We start from the raw sequence: 24,343 nt of genomic DNA on the forward strand, positions 1-24,343 counted from the left end.
ACTTTTGTGCTTCCTCTCTTGGTCAATGACATTTTGGGTCAGGGTTCCCAAGACCACCACCAGGTTCTAGACTCAGCATATAGTTGTACTCATGGCAAAGATCTTTTACAACAAAAGGATACACAGCAACATAAGCAAAGGGAAAAAGAGCACTGGGGCAAAGTTCAGAGGACACCAGGAGCAAGCTTCCACGAGTCCTCTCCCAATGGAGTAATACAGGATACATTTAATTACTCCAGCAATGAGTTGTAACAATATGTGTGAATGTGGTCTACCAGGGAACAACTTAGAGGCTTAATTCCCCAGGCTTTGAGCCAATAGGGATTGATAAATGGAAACCCTCTAACATGTGCCAAAATTCTAGAATCCCAGAAGGAAGACAAGGTTCATGAATCATATTGTTTGTACAAACAGTTTAGGCAAGTGAGCCATGCTTATCATTTATGGGAAGCTTTATATCAAGGTGGGGAACTGTTTACCAATAAAGTTCCTAGAAGTCAGCCAAGTGCCAACCTTGTAAGCAGGATAAGGATAACAATTTCAGGTCTACTATTTTGTCTGGCTGGGAAAAAATCACTGTCACCATACATGTATCCCAGCAAGGTGAAAGAAGTGAAAAGCAGCTCTTCCTTCTTGCCAGACACTGGGCAGTACCTACTTAGAGTGCAGGCAGAGTTTTGGAGTGGAGTCCACATAGGACAAATTTACCTGCGACCTTCCTTCATCAGTTTCCAAAAAAGGGTGCCATTACTTACTATTTATTTCTGCAAACGCCCACAACCAAACTGAAATCTGGGGATCATCCTTGACTCTTTTCCCCCTGGTGTTCATAACCAATTCCAGAGTCCATTTAATTTTACTTGCTAAACATTTCTTGAACCCAGTCACTTCTACCCATCCTCATTGCCACTTCCCTATTTCAGGTAACCAACACATTTACCCAGCTAGAATTATTACAACTTTCTGACTCATCTCCCAGCCTTGGGCTTGCCTGTTTCTTATCCATTCTCTGTGCACCCACAGTAATCTTTCAAATAAACAAATGTGACTCTCTTTCCTCCTTAAAACCCTCAAGGACACCTCAATAATACAAAAAATGCAAACTCCACAGGCAACTTTACAAGGCCCTTCAAGACCTTACCTTTCCTTATCCCCCCAGCTTCCTATCTGGCCATTTCTCCAATCCAACTGTGTGCTACAGCCACATTTTAGTTTCTGAAGTAAGGCAAGATCTTTCTAATGTCCAGCCTTTGGACATGTTGTTCCTTCTGCCTAAAACATTCTTCCTGTTTCTCCCTTCCCCCTGGAAGCTGCCCTAATCTCAAAGTCTAGGTTAGGTGATCTTCCTAGGAGCTCCTATAGAATTCATTCAAGAAATCTGTGCCAGACACTGTGCTGAGTACTGGGTATACACTGGTGAGCAAAACTGGGTTCTATATAGAAGGAGCTTATACACTCTTATACAGGGAGTTTATACAGGGGAATTACATAATATATGATTGCAAACTATCTATAATAATAAAAGCGTAAAATGCTAATTAGACCAGAGGACCTTCCAGACGAAGCCGGGGCTGCGAGGGAAGCCCGGGCCCCAGGGGCCAGAGGGAAGCCGGTGCCGGCAGCCAGGGGAAGGAAGGCCTACTCTTGCACGAATTTCGTGCATTGGGCCTCTAGTAAAATATATAACAGGTAGCTGTTGTATGGAGTTATACTTCACAGAGATTAATAAAGTTATTCAATCATATAACAGGGTAACTGATTATTTATTTTAATCACTACTTGACTGTATATTTTGTCTAAGCTCTTGTATGTAATAGGCTCAATAAATGAACTCAAAGTCTAGTCTAGCTCTGAGCTCCTTTCCTCCAAAAGCATCCTTAGTTTAGGTGAAGTAAATATTAAAACTTCCCAACAATTTTAATGTATAACATATATCAGCAATTTGCAAAATAAATGTAATATGATTTGAAACTATTACCTTGTTTTCTCAAGGTAGTGTACTATTAGCTTCCTTTCAGTTTCCTGTAAATGGGGCCAACAACGCCTACTTAAAAGGACTGAGGTTTAAATGTGATTGTAAGTGTGGAGAGCAGTGCTAGCCTAAATAAGACATCAACAAATGCTAATAAAATTTAGGAGAGACCAAGATTTCTCCTTTTAGCCAGGGCAATCTGGGCAGAATCCGTAAAAGACTAAGATTCTAAAGGAGCTGGGCAATGCCTTTAACATAGTGAACAATTTACAAAGTTTAGATCCCAGTTAAGATATAATAGCTTATACACAGGCAGTTGATAAGAAAAGAATGCCATGGTTAGCTTCAGTAAACTATGTGTATTGGATTTGCTATTTTTATTTTGCAGGAATATTTTTTTCAAGGGAAAAACAAGTGTCATAGGCAAACAATATTTCCACAGAGGTTCTAAAGGCCAGCTAATTAATGATTGCAAAATCAATCCTAGAGCCAGGTCAACCCAATTATTTCCCAGATTAATTCTATTTTCTATTAATATTTTAAAATAAACAATACATAAGCATCTTATAAATCATTACATTTTTCTACTTCTAAAGTATTCTCACATGTACTTATCTAACTATGTTAGCAAGAATGGGCTTGCTGCCCTGACAGTTTTGCTCAGCAGTTAGAGCACTGGGCCCTGGACTGAAGGGTTGCAGGTTCAGTTCCTGGTCAAGGGCATGTACCTTGGTTGCAAGTTCAACCCATGGCCATAGTCCAGTGTATGTGGGAGGCAACCAGTCAATGTGTCTCTCTTACATCGATGTTTCTCTCCCTCCCTCTCACTCTCTCTAAAAATCAATGGAGCACTGGCCGGTATGGCTCAGTGATTGAGTGTCAACCCATGAACCAGGAGGTAGGGGTTTGATTTCTGGTCAGGGCACATGCCCGGGTTTCAGGCTCGATCCCCAATAGGGGTTTGCTAACTATGGACTTAAGTCTCTTTGTTTACAATTCATGGGAAAAGTCATTACAGTATTAATTACATTTTAAAAAATAAATGTTAGCCAGGGCACTTAGTTGCCAAAGTCTTTATCTAACCTTAGTTTTATACTCCTTTTCTTTTCTCATCAAAATAAGTAACACATGCATTTATGCTACATCAATCTATTTTAATAAATAGGGTTCTTTTTGTTGTTTAAGTACTTCTTTGCTCTTTTACTTTTTAGCTGCGTGGCCTTGGGCAACTTACCTCTCTGATACTTATATGCCCATTTGTAAAATGGTTATAATAGTAAAAACGATGTCATAGAGTAGTAGAGAGAAGTAAATATGATAATGTAAATGTATTACTTAGAAGGACATACGCTGCCTGGCATTAAGTACACCATATATTATTTTATATACATGTGCACACATCCTATTACCTTAAAATGTTGATTCAACTCAGACACTCCTGTAGAGAACCATGGTCAATCTATGCATAAACTGGCCTGCAACTATAAACTGATATTAACAAGAATACAAAACTTTAGAATTGAGAAAGGTCTCAAAGATCATCTGAGGAAAACCCCATAACTTAACAGGTTAGGGTATGGAGAGCCAAGGATGAGAAGTGACTTGTCTAACGTCACACTCCTAATTAGGGCAGAATCAGCATTAGAATCTAGGCTTTTCTGTGTCTTTTAAGTAACTTAAAAATACTTCTTGATGATCAGTTCCAGACTTACCTTTTTCTACCTTTATACTGGTCATCATTACTATGCTAATCAGATTTGCCTTCACATATCTATACTAATAAAAGGGTAATATGCTAATTAGACCGGGAGACCTTCCGGACATCCTTCTGGACAAAAGCCATGGTGGTGGGCCGAGGCAGAGGCGGTTAGGGGCGATCAGGCCGGCAGGGGAGGGCAGTTAGGGACGAGCAGGCCGACAGGGGGGGCAGTTTGGGGCAAGCAGGCCAGCGGGGGGAGGGGAGGCAGTTGGGGGGGGCGGAACAGGCCAGCGGGGGGGAGGGCCATTGGGGGCGATCAGTCTCGCAGGGGTGGGCAGTTAGGGGTGATCAGGCCAGAAGGGGGGGGGCAGTTGGGGTTGATCAAGCCGGCAGGCAGAGTGGTTAGGGGCAATTAGGCAGGCAGGCAGGTGAGCAGTTAGGAGCCAGCGGTCCCAGATTGTGAAAGGGATGTCCTAGATTGGAGAGGGTGAAGGCTGGGCTGAGGGACACCCCCCTCACCCCCGTCGCATGAATTTCATGCACGGGGCCACTAGTCTTTTATATAATCTAAAACATAAGTATATACATAAGTAGCCCCTTAAAATGCTTTGTGATTACTATTACTAGATTGATTTTTCTCTACTACTAAACTAGAAGTTTCTTAAGGGGCAAGAACTTTGCCTTATTCCTATCTGCTTTAGTGGAAGCCAAGTACCATATAATTAGCAGGCACTGATATATTTCTTCATTTCAAAGTCACAACGGTGGGGAAAGAGCTAAGCCCTCCAAAAACACAAACTTCCTGATTACTACTTCTAAGTTAACCATGGACTTTAAGAGGCCTGGAAACTTGGAACACATCAATCATCTAGATAGCCATCCTAGACACTAATACTCCCTTTTCTATCAGGCTTGCATATTCTAAATGGAATCAAGTAAGTCATATACTTAAGTCAAGATACTTAAAAATTAATAAGCAAGTATATTTACAGTAAATTACAGTTATAAAACAGGAAGTGCTGCTGTCATGTGTTCTACTTCCTTAGAGAAACCAAACACGGAATAGCTGAATCAGAGAATATTGGTGAAACTTCCTATATCCTCAATCTTAAATCTGATTCGGTTTTTCTGGTTATTACTGGGAACAAAAATAACGTATCTATATAACTTTGTTTACTAAGCCTTTTACCATTCAATTAGCTGTTGTCTATGTTTAAGAGCACAGTCACATGCCTAGAACTAAAGCGCTTCAGGTCCTCTGAGCCTGCTCAGGAAAGCAGCCTCGCTGAGCCACCAAGAACTGATCTCAGGGCAGGAATTTGGAAAAGAGCACATGACTGTCATTTTCACCCTGTAATTTTCAGTCAGCAGTGGACTGCTTGTTGCATGAAAATCAAAAGCTCTAACACTCACTTACAGACATCCCCAAATACTTTCACCTAGTGAAGAATGTGAATTTAATCTTGTAAACTTTCACATGGCACAGCCATGTACAAAACAGGTTTGTATGAAAAAAACATTAATTCAAAAGGCTTACTGCATAGTCAACAGCAGCTGGCTGGATTGCGTGGACATTTTCATGAGTGCTCCAGGTGGAATAGGGGAAAAAATGAATCAAAGCACAGCTTAACTCTAAAACAACTGAGAACTGAAAGAACCCAAAGTGGAACTAGAGAACAAAGGCCATCCAAAGTGGGGGTAGTTAAAGGACTAAGGATAGGTAGTAAAGCTAGTCTCCGTGTAAGTTAAAAGAAAGGCAGTGTCATTTTATGTATTGAATCTCTACCAAGACTGGAAGCAACTTGAGGACAGGCTTGATCATCTTTGCAACCTTTTAGCATTCAGTAGAAAAAGGGGTATATGTTGTTGTATTCATCATTCTTCAATACATTCTTAAATTTGTTAAACAAATGTTCAAAGAAAGGTTCTGCAAGTATCAGAACTTGTTAGCTCACAAGTTTAAAGGGAGTCAAGCTGTCTACTGACACAACACAAGGGAAATGGCTAAACTCATTACTGGAGGAGACATAAGAGCTGCCGCTTGAAACACGGTACCCCAGACCAGTATGTACAATGAATGGAAGCAGGGAATAGCGACCGCAGTCTCTTAGATTGGGCTCCCTACAGATCTCTGTCCTGTCAGGACTCATAATCAGGAGGTTCGGTGTGCAAGAACAGAGATAATCACGCCTAGCTGTGGGAATAAGGAAGAGAAAACATTTTTTTCCCGCCTGGGGTGGTGGAAGAAGAGAAAGTACCCAAAAGGTGACATCCTTGAAGGATGCTGAAGCTGACTCACCAAGGCTAATTCTTAAGCATCATCACCTTGCCCCCCCTCCAGAAGAGAAAGTCTTATATTGGCCCCAAGTGACTCCTATAAAAACTCGTGAGGCAGGTCTTCTCATCAGCAATCACCCGCATTTCACAGGAGAAACTGTGACCCAGAAAGCAAAAGGCGAACCTCAGAGTCATATTGCGTGTCATGGGGAGATGGCAGGCCCAGAATGCAGGTGGACAGACTCAGCAGTTTGGAGCTCTGCCAGAATTCTGAGACCTGTCTGCAGAGCACCGGACTGTGGCACGGGTCTGGACCCGGAAGTTGGGAAGAGGTCTGAAAAGAGAGCGACCCCTCCAACCATTTGCCCGACTTCCTCAGCCACGCCTTCTGTCCCACGCTTCACAGTCACTCACACTCACCCGCCGCTAGGCGAGAGGAAGTCAGTGTCATCTTCGTCGCCCGCACCGAACATCGCGCTGGCTTTCGCCCGGCAGCCGGGAGGAAGTCGGAGCGTTTCCAAGGCCTTTAGCCGTCGACGTCGTGAAATGCCGCGGAGGAGTGCTGCTATACGGCAGGACGAACTCTCGCACGGTAGTCCGCGGGTCAGGAGAACCAGGCTCTGGAGGAGGTGGGGCAAAGACTAATGGGAGGACCTGGGAGGCACGCGCGCTGCGTGACGTCAGGCTTCTCCAGCCTCCAGAGGCGGCGAAATCCGCGGGAGCGCCGACGTCCTGCGCAGGGATTGGCCAATGAGGCAGGGGGCGGAGCAGGGGCGGGAATTGGCGGCCTCTGTGGCAATCGTGGACACGTCGAGCCGGTCACTAGTGGAGGGGGTTGATGAAGAGTCGTGAGGGGGCAACTGGTTAAGATTCTGAAAGGGAGGCGCCAGTGGCGGGACTCGATCTGGGAAGGTAAGGCCTCCTTCGCCCCTCTCTCAACCTTGGCACGAGCACAGCCCTTTCCCCTCCGGGACCTGGACTCTCAGCGCCAGCTTTCTCTGCTCGGCGAAAGGAAAAGGGCCCGGGATTGGCAGTCTGGAGGTCTCAGCTTTCGGCCGGGCACCAGCAGTGACTTAGCTGGAGTGACCTTGAGGCAAGATGTTCGGTGCCTCAGTTTCCCCTTCTATAAAACGGGCCTGGCGCCCCTACCTTTTGTACCCCGTGGCCGACCTCGCTATTTACTCGACGGGCCATTTGTCCAGTGCTTCTGTGTGCCGGCTGGCAAGAAGCTTTTAGACCCCAGAGGTCATCGAATTCAGTCCCATTCTCATAATCCCAGAATTTACAGGTAGGAAAAGAAGGAACTAAGTACTTGAATGACTAGTCCGAGGTCACCCAGAGTAAAGGGCAGACTGGGGCTGGATCCCTGGCCTCTCGATTCAGGAGCTAAGGAGCTGATGCAAGTACTTATCAGCCCTTAAGCACTGCGCCCGCCCGGAGTGGTTATTGCTGGACTGTGGCTACCTCTTGAGAAAGGTCCCCTCTCTAGAGTCGGCCTGTGCAGGTCAGTGGACAGGAGGAAACGTTAGAAGCTGAAAATCTCCAGCCCCAGCCGCCTGGGTTTTGCTCAGTCTTCCTTTCACAGACTTAAGTCAGCATCAGTTCTTGGCCGACTTCTCTGCCTCCAGTTCCCACCCTCTCTGTTTCTTATATTTCTTTGGTTAACATTTCTTGGAACAACTTCTAGATAGGCCTTCCTTAGCCAAGGTGTGGGTAAAGCAAGTGATGTCCCACTGAAGCGTCCATTTCCATAGATCTCACTGGAATTGCACGCCAGCTTCTCTCAGTCAGATTAGTACAACAGGTGTCCCCTACCTGAATGTTTTAATCTGTTAGCATGAAATGGAAGTGAAGTGATTGGTATCTCCTTCCCTGAGAACCTCGAACCTTTTGGCACTTCCCTTGTTATGCTTTTTGTTATAATTTGTGTACTTCTAAATTGTAAGCTTCTCAAGGACAGGGATCGTTTTATTCATCTTGATATCTCCTTGTGTCACAGAGCACTATGCTTTCTTGCCCATAATGAATTCTTATTAATTCTTTGTTAGGTTAAGTAATGGAATTCATCCTTGTTCCCTTATTCCTTAATTTACTCTATTAGGGTCTTTTTTTCCCATGTGACCCAGAGAGCCCAAGCCTTTCATAGGAAGCTTCCAGAAAAATAAAAATGCTGTACTATCTGTGAACTGTCGGGGTTGCTTAGTCTTTTGTTAGTTAAAGATGATTTGACTTTGTTTAAAGTTGGGGGGAGGGGAATACGGTAGCTAGAAATATTATATGTAACTCTAATTTTTGTTGGTAACGTATTACTAGGTTGAACTGAGGATAGGGCTGTTGTCTACTTCCTGTGTTTACTTTACAGCTTAAGATGGTTAAAGCAGTGATGCAACTGGTATCTAAGCACTAGAACAGTAGCTCTGTTTAGAATGTGAAGTTGGTTACTTCTCAGAAAATAAGAGAATGAACTGCAGTAAGTAACAGAGCTCTTTTTAACCCCTCCTCAGTGCTGGTCATTGTCATTTTAGCACTAAAACATCTGCATAGTGCTTTTAAAAAACACTAAAGGATCATTTGTTTATCGTGCATTCTTGAGTGGGGTGTTTTTATCTAGGGTGTTTAAGTAACCTTTTTAGATAGGTAGGAATCCTAAAATCTGGATCAGCCTTTTTGGTGATTGGAACACCACAAATATGCCTGTCATATTTGGTCAGCTGGTTCTGTTGGCAGTATAAGGAAATGGAAGATAGTGGTGAGGCTTCCTTAGTCTTTGAACTGCAGGGTTGGGTGCATCTAAAAAGCCACTTTCTTCCTGAATTAGAATATTGAACTAGGAATCAGGAAACTTGCATTCCTATCCCAAGCCTTTCTAACTCACTCTGAGCTTGGGCCAGGCTCCCTAAGCGCTTTGTAGAAGGAGTGGTTTAGATCCAGACATCTATTTACTGCAGAGGTGAGCTAAGGCACACTCTTGATCTCAAGTTTGAATTAAGAATTTTGTTTGCATACAGCTTTTAGATGTATTTGTAAAATGTATCGACCCCTTAAAGATTAGCCAGGAAGCAGCAGTTTTAACAATTACTTTCAAAATCAGAAATTTTGCTACGGAGATGACAATTTTTATATACAGGTACACCCATACTAATCTGTACTGGTGAATGCATTTTAAAATTAATAGTTTAAAGTTATAACAAAGTTAAGTCATCGGTGTGGTAACAGATATATGAATTGAATATAGGTTTGAGGGTTTGGTATTGTGCGTGCGTGTTCTTTCTGTCCAGTCACTAAAAACAGAAGAATGTTAAAACACAGTTCAGGAAATATTATCTGAAAACCTGCTATGTGCTGGATATTGCCTAAGACAGGAAAATGAGTTAGTCACTAATAGTTGAGTAGTGGGGATAATGGAAGTATACAAATAGCCATAATAGAAGACATAACAAAGTAAGTCCCATAGGTAGAAATTAATCATTGAAGAATTTCAAAGGAAGAAATGATCATGTCTAGTTTGGAGGATGGTGTGGGGTTAGATAATGGGCTTGAAGATGAGTGGGATTCCAAGTGGAAGTGAGAAAATAATACTTCCAAGATTGAAGGGGTGGCTTTGGCAAAAGCAAGAAGGCAGGAAAGCAGGCAAAAATGTCTTATAAGTTAAGAATTGCCCTCTTATCTGATGCAATTAGGGTCAGTAGTTAGTTAACTGAAAAAGTAAGTTAAAGCAGGGAATCATACAGATATTAGTTACACTCAGACCTTAAACATTTTACTTAACTTAAAACATAAACATATTTTGCCATTCTTTTAACATAAGCCTTTTCTTGGAGTGTACGTTCAGGGATCTGCAAATTACAGTGTGAGGGCCAAATCTTATCCTAGCCTGCTGCCTGTTTCTGTAAATGAAGTTTTATTGGAACACAGTCAGGCTCATTTCTTTACATATTATCTATTGCTACTTTCACATACAAGGTAGAGTTGAGTGGTTGTGTGTATCATCTTCACCTAGTCTTTCCAAAGCTTTCAACTTGGTTTTCATAGAAACAACTACTACTAGATTCTTAAGCTCTGGAGCCAAATTATTTTGCCATTTATTAGTTGTATAGGTCTTGGGCAAGTTGCTAGTTTCCTCCTTTTAAAACAGGGACCATAATAGTATCTAGTTCTTAGGGTTCCTGTGAAGATTATCTGAGTTAATTCATGTAAAGCACTTAGAACAGTACCTGGCAGATAGTAACTACTCAATTAATTTTAGCTGCTGCTATTGTTTTTCTCTTCTCATCTATACTCCATTGCTTTACACAATACTTCATTAAATTATATATTTACAATAATTAGCAGACTGGCATAAGTTGTTTTTGAACAAACACAACTGATACCCTTTATTAGTACACAACTTCACTGAGAGGGAGAACTGAAGTGTTGCTCCCATGATATTGGAGAATAGCTTTGCTAGTGTGTTATCAGTTAAGTGGTTAAAAGAGTTCTGTGGGATAGTTTGCTAAGTGTATAAGACAACAGTACACTTAGGGAAGTAGGGGATTAAAATTGAAAAGGAGACCAGGGACATATTTGTCAATACTTTGAAGGCCAAGGTGACAAGTTTGTACTTAGCTCAGTAGGAAATGGAATTTTTTATTCTAAATGACATAGTGATGTAAAAAAATTCAAATGGTTTAGGAGTATATGAAGTAAAAAGTAAAAGTTTCCCCACTCCATGTGAGTAACTACTTCATTTTTCTAATAATCCTTAGAATGTGGAATTGAATGAGATAAGACATGGTAAACACTATTTGGGACACTGGTATTGATCTGTTAAAAACCTCAATCCAGTTTGCGGGGGGGGGGGTGGGGGGGTTGGATCATAGTATCAGTTTTTAATTGAGAAAAATAAAGGTTCTAGACTGAATGTGAATAAAATTCAATGACTGCTCTAAAGGTAACAATTTATACCATACTCTTAAGAGTCTCTAATCCTTCAGTGTGTTCCTCTCTTTGTTCCAATTTGGTTCTGCTGTTGATTCCTCTTTGTACCTTCCTCACCAGAACTGCTACAAAAGAGAAAAGGATATGATTATCACTGGAAAAGCCAGTGTTTATAGGACAAGATGACTTCAAGTAGTGGAAGATGGCAAATAAGTCAGTGACCAGATGGCACCAAGATAACTGCCATCAAAGTTGGCAAGCCAGGCATAATTGGGGAAATGGAAGGGCGGAAAGAGGGCAGGTTGCTGATGCCTCCATTCCCACATGCAGCTTTTAGCATAATAAACCCATTTTAAAAATCAAAAGTTTTCTGTACTTTGTGATTAAGTGTGAGAACTCATCAAGAGTGATACTTAATACATTAAAATTAGCGGTTTATGCCAAAAGAAATCTTATAGAAGAGACTGGGGAGGAAATGCTTTTGAAGTTCCACTGCTTTGAGTAATAGTTTATAATTTAGGTAACATCCCCAAGCAGAGGAGGGGCCCATCCTTAGGAATGCAAAGCCCTGCAGAGAAGGAAAAGGTTGAGAAGGGTCCACCCTACCTCTTTTCCTTTACACAAAGGCCTTAAGCTTTTGTATACAACCTGCTTTTGTAGGCTGAGGACATTATGCAATACAGCATAATGAGATGGAAGCATGCATTGCAAAAGGAAATATGAGGAATGATTTGAAGGGAACTCATAAAGAGAGCAAAACTCCAATAGCCAGTGAAATATTAGAGGAGCTTTTTTAGCCAGGTTGAGTCTTTCCCTAAATAAATAATGGAATTCTTCACCTAGAACATAGTGGTTCAATTATGAAATGAAAGGCAGAAGAATGCTGCTAACTGTACCTTCAGGCCCCCATTCCTTTCTCTTCCCTTTCCAGATGGCTTTTTATCAGCGCCCATGCAACCCTGTGCAGAATTTGTACCTTAGTACATCTTATATTGTCTTTTATTTCTATGTATCTCTCCTCCACCAGACTTTCTTTTTTAAAAAATACTTTTTATTGATTTCAGAGCGGAAGGGAGAGGGAGAGAGAAATAGAAACATCAATGATGAGAGAGAATCACCGATCGGCTACCTCCTGCATGCCCCACACTGGGAATTAAGTTAGCAACCCAGGCATATTCCCTGACCAGGAACCGAACCGTGATCTCCTGGTTCATAGGTCAGCGCTCAACTACTGAGTCAGCCGGCCAGGCAAGACTGAGTTTATTAAGGATTGGGATTAATCATAATACATTTATTCAGTAGGTACACAATAAATTGGAATGAATGAAGAGACTCAGTTCCTTGGGGGTCACGCAAATAATAAGCCCCAAGAACCAGATCTAGAACTCAGGTCTTCTGATTCCTAGCCCAGTACTTTTCCACCACACAATGCAGCTTCAACTTTTCTCATTCTCATTTACATTCTCTATGCATTTTCATGAAATCATCCTTTATTAATTAAAGGAAGAGAGAAGTAAAAAAGAAACAGTTAAAATAGTTTCTAGTTTCTGCCTCACACAAAGTTAATTCCCAGTATTCTTCACAGGCAAACCGACAACACTGTGATCTAAGTAGTTGAAATTCTATATAACTAAAGAAAAGTTTGCCCTAGCCAGTGTGGCTCAGTGGGTTGAGCGTCATCCCGTGCACAGAAGGGTTGCCAGTTTGATTTCCAGTCATGGCACATACCCAGGTTGCGGGCTCGATCAGGGCATGCAAGTGGCAGCCAGTCCATGTTTCATTCTCACATCAATGTTTCTCTCTCCCTCTTCCTCTCTCTCTAAAAATCAATTATAAAATCTTTAAAAAAAGAAGAATTTAAGTAAGGGGTACCTTTGCCTACCTTTGATTAGAACAAGAAGGCAGTTAAAGCAGTGCTTTGCCAAAATGGTTGCCCCTTGAACAACATGGCTTTGAACTGCGTGAGTCCCCTTACATGTGGATTTTTTTTTTCATTAAATATATGATCAGCCCTCTGTATCCTCAGGTTTAGCATCCCAGAATTCAACCAACTGGTCAAAAACAGTATTTTCCCAGATGAGAAGGGCTGACTCTATGTGTTATTTTACATCATCTGTAATAATAAAAGTGTAATATGCTTCGACCTTCCAGACAAAGCCGGAGCTGCAGCTGTGGGATCGGAGCTGCAGCCGCGGCTGTGAGAGAGGGATCAAGGCAGCCGCTGCGGCTGCGAAGGCCTACTCTTGCACGAATTTCGTGCATTGGACCTCAAGTTTTACATAAGAGACTTGAACGTCCATAGATTTTGGTATCCCAGGGGTTCTTGAAATCAATCCCTTGCAGATACTGAGGAACAACTAAAATTTGGGGGGAATCAAAAGTTATATGTGGATTTTGACTGCACATGGATTGGTGCTCCTAACCCCCGTGTTGTTCAAGAGTCAAGCTGTATATATTAATCTGACAGCTGGTATTTTTTAAATCAAACTATAAAAGGCTATATACTTTAAGTGACATGAAAGTGATCCCTCTTTGTGACTTGAGCATTTTTCAGAGATTAATTTTATCATCTAATGAGTAAGTAAGCTAGTATTTATAATATTTCATACTTATTATACCTTCAGATTAGGAACTATTTTGACATTTTATTTGATCCTTGCAAACCTGTGAGGTTGGCAGGGTAGGTATTTTTATTTTTTTTTTATTTTTTTTTAAATAAATCTTTATTCAGATTATTACAATTATTACAATTATTTCTCCTTTTTCCCCTCATAGCTCCCCTCCACCCCTTTCCCACCCCACCTTCTGCCCTTACCTCCCCCCCACTGTCCTCATCCATAGGTGTATGATTTTTGTCCATTCTCTTCATGAACCCCCCATACCCCTTTCCCCCTGAGAATTATCAGTCCACTCCCTTTCTATGCCCCTGATTCTATTATATTCACCAGATTATTCTGCTCCTCAGGTTTTTAATTCACTTGATTTTTAGGTTCGCTTGTTGATAGATATGTATTTGTTGTTCATAATTTTTATCTTTACTTTTTTCTTCTTCCTCTTCTTTAAGAATACCTTTCAGCATTTCATATAATACTGGTTTGGTGGTGATGAACTCCTTCAGCTTTTTCTTATCTGTGAAGCTCTTTATCTGCCCTTCAATTCTGAATGATAGCTTTGCTGGGTAGAGTAATCTTGGTTGTAGGTTCTTGCTATTCATCACATTGAAAATTTCTTGCCACTCCCGTCTGGCCTGCATAGTTTCTGTTGAGAAGTCAGCTGACAGTCGTATGGGTGCTCCCTTGTAGGTAATTAACTGTTTTTCTCTTGCTGCTTTTAATATTCTCTCTTTGTCTTTTGCTCTTGGCATTTTAATTATGATGTGTCTTGGTGTGGTCCTCTTTGGATTCCTTTTGTTTGGGGTTCTGTGGGCTTCCTGGACTTGTAAGTCTATTTCTTTCACCAGGTGGGGGAAGTTTTCGGTCATTATTTCTTCAAATAGGTTTTCAGTATCTTGCTCTCTCTCTTCTTCTGGCACCCCCATAATTCTGATGTTGGTACGCTTGAAGTTGTCCCAGAGTCTTCTTACATTATCTTCAACTTTTTGGATTTTTTTTTTTTGCTTTTTGCTTTTTCGGTTGAGTGTTTTTTGCTTCTTTGTATTTCAATTCTTTGACTTGATTCTTGTGTTCCTCTATTCTGTTTCTGGGTCTCTGTATAATATTTTTTATTTCAGTCAGTGTATGTTTAATTTCTAGTTGGTCCTTTTTCATATCTTCGAGGGTCTCGTTATATTTATCGGCCTTTTCTAGGATATTCTTAAAAAGCCTTATAACGGTGGTTTTGAATTCTATATCCAGTCGTTTGTTTTCCTCCATTTCTTTCGTTTGTGATCTGATTCTTTGACCCCGCATTTTCACTGATTCCCTGAGTTGGTAAGGTAGGTATTTGTGCTAGGTTTCCAATATGGCCCAGTGGGTCTGCTTCCCCAGTTAACCTGAGGTGGACACTCTTGGTGCACCCCTTTGTGAACTGTGTGTACAGCCTTGTTGTAATTAAGTCTTTATTGTTGTTGGTATCACTGGGAAGAATTGACCTCCGGGTCAGTTGGCTGTAAGGATCAGCTGTGTCTATGCTGGGAGAAGCCCGGTGCTGGAGACAGCCCTATAGGATTAGACTTGCCAAATTGCAATAGCCTCTGTGCTCAGCTTGGATGGGGTGGAGCCTCAGTCTTGGCTTCCTGTCAGCCCCGCCCCTCCACGCACGTGCGCTTTCAGTCCTCCGCCTTCCCCAGCTCTAGTCTCCGCCTGAGAGTCCAGACTCCCCCCACAAGAGCGTGGGTCCCCAGGGGCTCGCCTGGAACCGGGGTTCACTGCAGTCAGAACTGGGGCACAGTGCCGTCAGGAGCCTCTGACTCCCCTCCACCAGGGAAAGCCCGCGGCAACCTCCGCAGCCCTTGTGCGCACCGGCGCGGGCGCGCTTTCAGTCCTCCGCCTTCCCTGGCTCCCGAGTCTCCGCCCGAGAGTCCAGACTCCCCCCACAAGAGCGTGGGTCCCCAGGGGCTCGCCTGGAACTGGGGTTCACTGCAGTCAGAACTGGGGCTCAGTGCAGTCAGACTCCTCTGACTCCCCTCCACTAGGGAAAGCCTGTGGCAACCCCCGCAGCCTTTGTGCGCACCGGCGCGCGCGCGTGTGCACTTTCAGTCCTCCGCCTTCCCCAGCTCCCGAGTCTCCGCCCGAGAGTCCAGACTCCCCCCACAAGAGCGTGGGTCCCCAGGGGTTCGCCCAGAACTGGGGTTCAGTGCAGTCAGGACTGGGGTTCAGTGCGGTCGGAGGCTTCCTTCCCCCTTCCGCCAGAGGAAGTCAGCCAGGCTCTCAGCTGCCCTTCCTCTCTGCGCGCACAAAGCCCCTTTGCCGTACCTCCAATTCTCTGTGAGCTTTTCTCCTTCCTTCTAGTTGTAGAATTTTCACTCAGCCTGCTTTCCTGTGGTTCTGGATGGTGTCCGTTCTGTCTTTTAGTTGTAGTTTTGAAATTGTTGTGAGAGGCAGCAGTTTAGGTGTTTACCTATGCCGCCATCTTGGTTTCTCTTCTCAGGGTAGGTATTTTAATATCCATTTTGCAATAAAGGAACTAGTACTTGTTGGGTTTAGGTAATTGGTTTAATGTCACATGGCTAATAACGGTAAACTTGTGTCCATAGCTTAGTGCCTCTGATACCTAATCCAGTGTTTTCTCCCCTCTTATCACACCGTCTATAAAACTCGGAAAACTTTACCTAAATCATACTAAAGCACTCGTGGTTAACACATTGGAAATGTGTCAAGATTACAAAAGGATCCAGTAAGAGGAGTGTAAAAGGGTACATCTTGTGATTGCTTTATTCCAGTATGTGGCTTAGTCAACAACAAAAGATATCAGAGAAATGGAGTATAGTAGTGGGAAGATATACTCCCCATTGGACTTAGGCCCTTCTATCATTGCATAACTAAAAGACCTTTTCAGTTTGTTTGTTTGACGTATCAAATTTGAGTTGTCCTATTCGGACAAGGCAAATAAAAGCTTTTCTAAAGCTTTTGTGAAAATGTAGTTGTACATTTGATCTTCTTTGTACAGAAAGGTGAGAGTAGGCAAGAGAAACAGGAGCTTCTATTTTATTTGCTGCTAAAACAGGATATGTAAAGCTCAGAAACCCCTCCTGCTTAGCTGCTTCTTGGTAAAATCTCTGGAGAAATGGGAGGTTTGGGGAAAGTGGTTAGCCTAGTGAAGCCTTATGTGAGAAGCAAATGTTACAGTTCAGTTGACTAAAGAAAAAAATAGCATAATTATTCAATAACATGCACCTCAGTTTCTCCATCTGTGAAATAAAGGAGTTGGACTTAAAATGTAATTTTTAAAAATAGGAATTACATTCACGTGGCTCAGAATTCAAAAGCTGCACAAGGATGTTTAGTGAAATAAACCACATCTGACCAGTTTACCTCCTAGGGATCACAGTGTTGTCACTTTATTTTTTATTTATTTTTTTTTTATTAAAATGTTTTTACTGATTTCAGAAAGAGGAAGGGAGAGGGAGAGAGAGATAGAAGCATCAATGATGAGAGAGAATCATTGATCGGCTGCCTCCTGCACACCTCCTCCTGGAGATCGAGCCTGCAACCCTGGCATGTTCCCAGACTGGGAATCAAACTGTGATTTCCATGTTCATGAGTCAACTCTCAACCACTGAGTCACACTGGCTGGGCTGTTGCCACTTTCTTGTGCCCCTACCCCCAGAGGCAGTGTAGGTGTTTACAAATAACATGCATGTAATTTTTTTCCTTTACTTTTTTCTTTTTTACAAACGATAGCATACAGTGCACCTGCTTTGTTCATCTCATAATATACCTTGGAGATCATTCTATAGCAGTATATAAAGAGCTTCCTCATTCTTGTTTATGACAGCAAAGTGTCCCATTTTATAGACATACTAGAGGCCCGATACATAAAATTTGTGCAAGAGTAGGCCTTCCTTCCCCTGGCTGCTGGCACCAGCTTCTCTCTGGCACCCAGGACCCGGGCTTCCCTCCAGCCGCTGGCAGGCACCTGGGACCCGGGCTTCCCTCGCAGCCTTGGCTTCATTTGGAAGGTCGTCCAGTCTAATTAGCATATTACGCTTTTATTATTATAGATGATCACAGTGCCCTAGCAATGAACATTTAAGTTGTATTTTCACTAGTTTGCTTTTACAGATAGTCCTGCAACAAATAACTTTGTTCACATAACATTTCACATATGTGTCAGTAGATATTTAGAAATGGAATTGCTGGTTCAAAGGGTATGTGCATCAGACTGGTAATTAATGACTTCTAGTTCTGATGTTCTATGAAATTTTAATTGTAAGTGAACAGTGAAAGAATTGAGAAGGTATATTTTTCTTGAAAACATCTTAATTTTTATTTCTTGTTATTCAGAGACTACATCTTAAATAAAGGCCAAATAGAGGCAACCTCACCAAAATGATATTGCATTGCAAACTTGACAAAGTCATCTCCATCATGATCCTATATAGATTTTTCTAGTTCTGTTCAGTGGGACATTACTCAGGAGTTAATTTGCTAACTCAGGACAAAAAAGAACTGTCTCGCCTGGCTGGTGTGGTTCAGTGGTTGAGCATCTACCTATAAACCAGGAGATCATGGTTCGAATTTCCGTCAGGGCACATGGCCAGGTTGTGGGCATGCAGGAGGCAGCCAATCAATGATTCTCATTATTGATGTTTCTATCTCTCTCCCTCTCCCTTCCTCTCTGAAATCAATAAAAACATATTTTAAAAAATAAAAAAGGACTATCTCCCAACTACTTTTACCAGTACTTACCACATAGAGGATTCAGAAGATTAGCTGGTTATTAGAGTCCATGTAGGAACTAAAAATAGAAAGATAAGTAAACCAGAAAGCTAACTAATACTTATCTGTTTACATGAGTTCCTTACTGGCTTCTAGTTTTTTTGTGTTTTGTTGTTTTTATTTTGCGGGATGTGATAATATTGTGAAATGGGTCATAACAATCACTTACCTTTTGGGGAGCTAGGGACCATAAGCAGATCATATTATCCCCTCTACCCTTTTGACCATACCTGCTAACCTTCCTTCCTTCCCTTTCTCACCTCCTTCATTTTTTCTCTATGTGCTTTATACCATTTGTGAAATTTGTTTTACAAATAGCAGGTTTCAGCCAGAACTTCCATCCTCTTCCATTCCAAATTCCCCACCTTGGGATACAGGGTACTTAATAAATACTTGCTGAATTGAGTTTGGGTTGATGTCAGAGTAATCTAGCCTCTACTTTGCTGCTCTCTCAGGTGACATATTCTTTTCCCTGCCAGTATGCATGGCACACCTTGCAACCTACCCGTATGCATACCTAATTTGATTCAGGAAGGGGCAAAAGGCCAAGTAAATTATCTTGGAGAGGAATGTGTGTCTATGTATGTTTAAGTAATGGTTAACACATAACTTCCTGGCTCCCATTGCCATTCCTTGTGCTGCAGTTAAAAATTTGGAACCTTATTTATGTAGCTACACACTAGTGGTAGCTATAGAGCTAGGCATACTTGGTAGGAATGACCTAGGAATATGCAACTAAAAATAAACATATATCCTTTTTCCCCCACAAATCTCATTTTATGTGTATGACATCATAAAGATCACAGTGTATGTTATGTTAATACAAACTCCAGGTTATAAATTAATGAAGCTATACATTTAGAAGAGAAAATATAATTAGTGTTGACTTTTTTATCTATCCTAATAAAAGAGTAATAGGCTAATTAACCGGGAGACCTTCCAGAAGACCTTCCCGGCAAAGCCATGGTGGCAGGGCCAAGGCAGAGGCAGTTAGGGGCGATCAGGCCAGGAGGGGGGGGCAGATGGGGGTGATCAGGCTGGTGGGAGGAGTAGTTGGGGGCAAGCAGACCGGCAGAGGGGGGCAGTTGGGGGCAATCAGGCCAGCAGGGGGGGACAGTTGGGGGCGATCAGGCCAGCGGGGGGGGGGGCAGTTGGGGGCGATCAGGCCAGCAGGGAGGGACAGTTGCGGGCATTCAGGCCAGCAGGGAGCAGTTGGGGGTGAGCAGGCCAGCGGGGGTGGGGGGCAGTTGGGGATGAGCAGACCAGCAGGCAGAGTGGTTAGGGGCAATCAGACAGGCAGGTAGTGAGCGGTTAGGAGCCAGCAGTCCTGGATTTGCGAAAGGGATGTCCCAGATTGAGAGGGTGCAGGCTGGGCTGAGGGACACCCCTCACCCCCCTCCCCATGCACATTTTGTGCACCAGGCCACTAGTTTTAGAATAAAGAAACTTGTCTATGGGCCATGCTTTAAGCACTCATATACTCTCTGTGGGATAGCTCTGATAAACTGTGGTATATGAGACAACCAGGCCCATTAGTGGACTGTAGCTCCTAGAGTTACAGATGACAGGATTATAGGACTTAATTAACATGCAGCTCAGCCAGGTAGGTCCCACCTTTCCAAATATAAGCTTACTTAGATGCAAGATTCCCAGGGAAAATTACTGCTGAGTAGCTTAAGCTAGATGCTTCACTAGGCTTTTTTCTACCTGTTATTTAGGCACCTTATAAAAGGCCCATAAACTTTCTAGAAACTAACCATGAAAAGAATTTCCTTTATTATGATTTCAGAAATACCACCAGGTGCATGATGCCATGTTATGGTTTAGAACGAAGGAGTAGAATTCTAAGCCATAACATTCCAATTCTAATTCCACCTCTTACCTACTCTTAAGAAGCTAAAATAGATGGGCAAAAACAATATAATATATCATATTTCCATTTCATGATGGCATTTTGAGCACACCTCTTTTCCTTTCCAAAATCCTAATGAAATGACTACAGAAATATAAATATAAAGAGCAGTGTGTTATTTTGAATTTATATATATATATAGTCTTTATCCCATTTCTGGCACAGGGTTCCAAAAACCCTTAGTATTTCCTAAGTGAAGAGAGCAATAAAGGTGTGTTTTGTTATGTCTTTTTTTGGGACCTTACCCTATATATCTCTTCTTTCATCTGGCTGTTGATTTGTATACTTTAATATCCATTTTAATAAATTGGTAATCTAGTGAGTAAATGGGTTTTCTGAGTTCTGTGAGCCCCTCTAGCAAATTAATATAACCCAAGGAGAGGGGGTTATGGGAACCCCTGATTTATAGTCAGTTGGTCAGAAGCAAGGATAACAACCTAGAGTTATGATTGGCATCTGAAGTGGAGAGCAGGCAGTCTTATAGGTCTGAGCCCTCAACCTCTAGAATCTGATTCTATCTCTGGGTAGATAAAGTCAGAATTGTATTGAATTGTATACACCAAGTTGGTGTTGGAGAATTGCTTCATGGTGGGAAAACACTCTCCCCCATAAAAAGCATCTTTTATCATTAGAAAAGAGGGAGAGAAAAGCCTGAAACTTTGAGACGCTGCAAAGAAAATAGATGCAGATCACCCTAGCCAGTTTGGCTTAGTGGATAGAGCGTTGGCCTGCGGACTGAAGGGTCCCAGGTTCAATTCTGGTCAAGGGCACATGCTTGGGTTGTAGGCTTGATCTCCAGTAGGGGGCATGCAAGAGGCAGCCAATCAATGATTCTTTCTCATCATTGATGTTTCTATCTCTCCCTTCCTCTCTGAAATCAATAAAAATAAAAGAAATATATTTTTTTTAAAAGAAAATAGATGCAGATTGGAAGCAAATTGCTGACCGCCTGATAAAACATAGGTGAAGGGTGTCCCTGCCTGTGAAGTTAAGTGGATAGGATTCACTGACACACCCTCAAAACTCCCGAATTGAGAACAGCAGAGGTTAGAAAGACCGGTTAGCTGTGGAGTAATGGCTGAAGGACAAATCAAAGAACTTGGGGAACTATAGCTATGCCACGTTTAGAAAGAGCAATAGATTACGTAAAAGTAACAATAATGAATATTACCGAGGGCTTACTGTGCCTAGGCTCTGTGCTATGTGTTTAGATGCACACTGTCATGAGGTAGGTGCTATTCTCATCCCTATTTTAAAGGAAACTAACTTAACCACTATGCTATCACCTACGTGAACGCCTGGTAATAATCCTTAAAGCAATCCTTTTATTATCCTGATTTTATAACTAAGGCACAGAGATATTAAATAATTTGCCCAAGGGCCCACAACCAGTAGGTACAGTTTTGCCAGTTAGAGAATGAGTATAGCTCCCTGTGTACTGGGAGAGTTGCCATAAAAAAGAAATGGGAAATACCTTTTCTGCCCACAGCTTCCTTCTCATGTTTTTCTTTGTTTGTTTTTGGTGACCTATTTCGGATCTCAAAGTGAACTCCTAATCTCAGAAAGGCAGTTGTTAGGACAGACCCTACAGTGCTAAAGTGGGAATAAATCTTTTTTTTTTTTATTAAGGTATTATATGTGTACATATCTTACCATTGCGCCCCCCCCCCCCCAAGTGGGAATAAATCTTAATTTTATTAATCATGTTAAGAACTAATATCCAACAGTTTCTTCATACAAAGCACTGCATTTCCTTTTTGAGGTTTATCTTTCTGGTAGTTCAGCTCCAGTATTTTACAACTAATCTAGAAAAATAAAATTACAGAAAATATATAATTTCCCCTTCATCTGAAACTCAAGAGATTTTACTCACACAGTGGGTGTAAAAACCTCTTTCAAATTCCATAGATGAGCCATTGGCAATTCAGTGTTACTCCAGAAGGTTTTTTGGTTATTAGGTGGTGGTGTGTGTAAACTTTCAAGTGAGACTATGCCAGCTCTGTGTCCTTTCGAAATATCAAAATAAATGTTTTATTTTAGATATTGGTTGAATATTGACTTTTTTCTTTTTTTTTAAGTTCTCACTTATTAAACATTCAATTCTTAAATTCCTTATACTATATATCTATGTTGTACATCTCTAGAATTCAGAACTGGGGTTCTCAAATTTTTGAGTGATTTAAGAGTTGCCTAGCCCTAGCCAGTTTGGCTCAGTGGATAGAGCATCGGCCTGGGGACTGAAGGTTCCCAGGTTCGATCCTGGCCAAGGGCACACACCTTTATTATTACTAAGGGCACACATCCGGGTTTCGGGCTTGATCCCCTGAGCGGGGTGTGCAGGAGGCAGCCGATCAATTATTCTCTCTCATCATTGATGTTTCTATCTATCTCTCCCTCTCCCTTCCTCTCTCAAGTCAATAAAAATATTTTTTAAAAAAAGAAATGTTAGAATGTCTAAAGCATATCAATTAATATTCAGATGCATTTAGAAAAGATAAGTACGCATTTGTTTCTCATTGAAATATTATACACACCTAACTTTTCTAATTGAAATTGGTCCTAAAGATGAATTATTCCATCTCTCTACTGAGGAAACTGTGACCATAAAGATTAAGTTACCTAATGTTTGGGAAAAAACAGGCTAGAATCAAAATTTCCTAATTTCTAGTCTTATGTTCTTTGAAACTATAGTAATAATAAAGGTAAAGGTGGACTCCAACTCATGTTTCCTGAGAATTACTGGAAGATGTTGAATCAATGGTTGGGAGTGATGACTCTTTGTGACAACATTCAGCATTTGAAAGTTCATATGGAGGCATAATAATCAGAGGTGGTCTGGTAGTTTAAAGGAGTAAAATAAATGGTTACATTTTTTTATGAGTTATTCTTTAAAAGTTCTGTTTCTGACACTGAAAGCATAGAGCGGCATGGCTGTTGAAGCTTTTGTGAATTTCAATAAAATGCTGAAATGTGGCCTGCCACTCTAGCTACTAGTATATGGAAGTACATTCTCACCTACTTAGAGCCACATTAAGGGGGAGCAGCCAAGAATACTGCAGGAAACAGTTTTAGCACAAATTGTATGCCTTAACATAGTTAAGTTGCAAGACACAACTACTCTGGAGGTAAGTAACAACTAGAGTTAGCTCTACCTGGACAACTTCATGGCAAGGACTTCATACCTGGTAGACTTGACAGGGTGCTTGGATAACTTGACATTGATTTAACCCAAATGTAGGGAATATTCACTTGTGCTTCCCAATAGAAATAGGGTTAGTATATTTCTTTCTTTTTTTTTTTTTTTTTTTTTTTTTTTTTTTTTTTTTTTTAAATCTTTATGTTCCTTTATTGGAGCAAGATTCCTGACCAGTATACAGTGATGTATTCACTAAACAGAGACCTGTGCAGAAATTACATACTATCCATCTAGATAGGTTTTATTACACTTCGCCTATTGATGGAATAGTTCCACTTATAAAGTTTTATACATCAAATAGCTTTGAATTTGACCAGGCTGTTCATTAATTCGTCTCTGAAAAAATTAACTGGCATTTAATTTCAGCTACTATATTTTACAGCATTAAAAAGCTTAGGCATTAGGTAGCTTCTCAAAATGTTCTATGCACAATGGCATCTAGCAGAGCAGAGTCCATCATCTCACCCAGATTCACACAGACTGGTCTCATTTGAGAACGTAAGCTACTAAATAGCTGGTACTAAAGAGACAAAAGTACTCCTAACCTGAGTTTCTTAACCACCAATACGGACTTCTTACTCTGCAAGCCTGTCTTCTGGGCCACCTTTATAGTGCCAATGAAGACATGCCAGCAATAGCCCTGTGTGTAACTCGGCATTAGAGCACCAGGTCTGTCTGGTGGTGGTGGCAGGCACTGTTATTATATCCAGGTATATATAGACCCATTTTTAAAATGCCAATTTGATATACAAAATTAAAGGTACAACATACTCAGAACTAAGTTTGAGCAATCTGGAATTCCAAATGATTTGGAATTTTTAGACACTGACCGCAAACTGTACTCATGATGTTTCCCAGCTATGGAGACATTAACATACTGATTCAAACCCCTTTACTCAGTCCACATAGCCCTGAGATCATCCTGCAAAGTGCGTATCAAAAAATACGGAGTTTAGTTGACAAAGTTTGACAATATGTTATACAAGTCAAA

The 24,343-nt window shown here is 41.5% G+C and overlaps 2 protein-coding genes across 15 annotated transcripts in view; one reads left to right on the forward strand and one right to left on the reverse strand.

Annotated features, from left to right (window-relative positions):
* Positions 1-6,524, reverse strand: part of FKBP15 (FKBP prolyl isomerase family member 15) — a 50,350-nt gene extending 43,826 nt beyond the window's left edge. For all 8 annotated transcript variants that reach the window (XR_013960660.1, XM_080669511.1, XM_080669512.1 and 5 more), the window contains exon 1: positions 6,369-6,524. Coding sequence is in view for 7 of the 8 variants with exons in the window: in XM_080669511.1 (XP_080525637.1) it covers positions 6,369-6,421 (53 nt within the window). In the remaining variant the exon portion in view is untranslated. The remainder of the gene's footprint in view (positions 1-6,368) is intronic.
* Positions 6,078-24,343, forward strand: part of SLC31A1 (solute carrier family 31 member 1) — a 45,344-nt gene continuing 27,078 nt past the window's right edge. Inside the window, exon 1 of one of the 7 annotated variants that reach the window (XM_080669520.1) lies at positions 6,078-6,540. The gene's annotated coding sequence lies outside the window, so the exon portion shown is untranslated. Of the gene's footprint in view, positions 7,453-8,253; positions 8,419-24,343 lie in introns of those variants that run through there. The other 6 variants (XM_080669525.1, XM_080669522.1, XM_080669519.1 and 3 more) reach the window with 6 other exon arrangements.

The sequence above is a fragment of the Plecotus auritus genome (genome assembly GCF_963455305.1).
Source record: "Plecotus auritus genome assembly, chromosome: 5".
Taxonomy (NCBI): Eukaryota; Metazoa; Chordata; class Mammalia; order Chiroptera; family Vespertilionidae; genus Plecotus; species Plecotus auritus.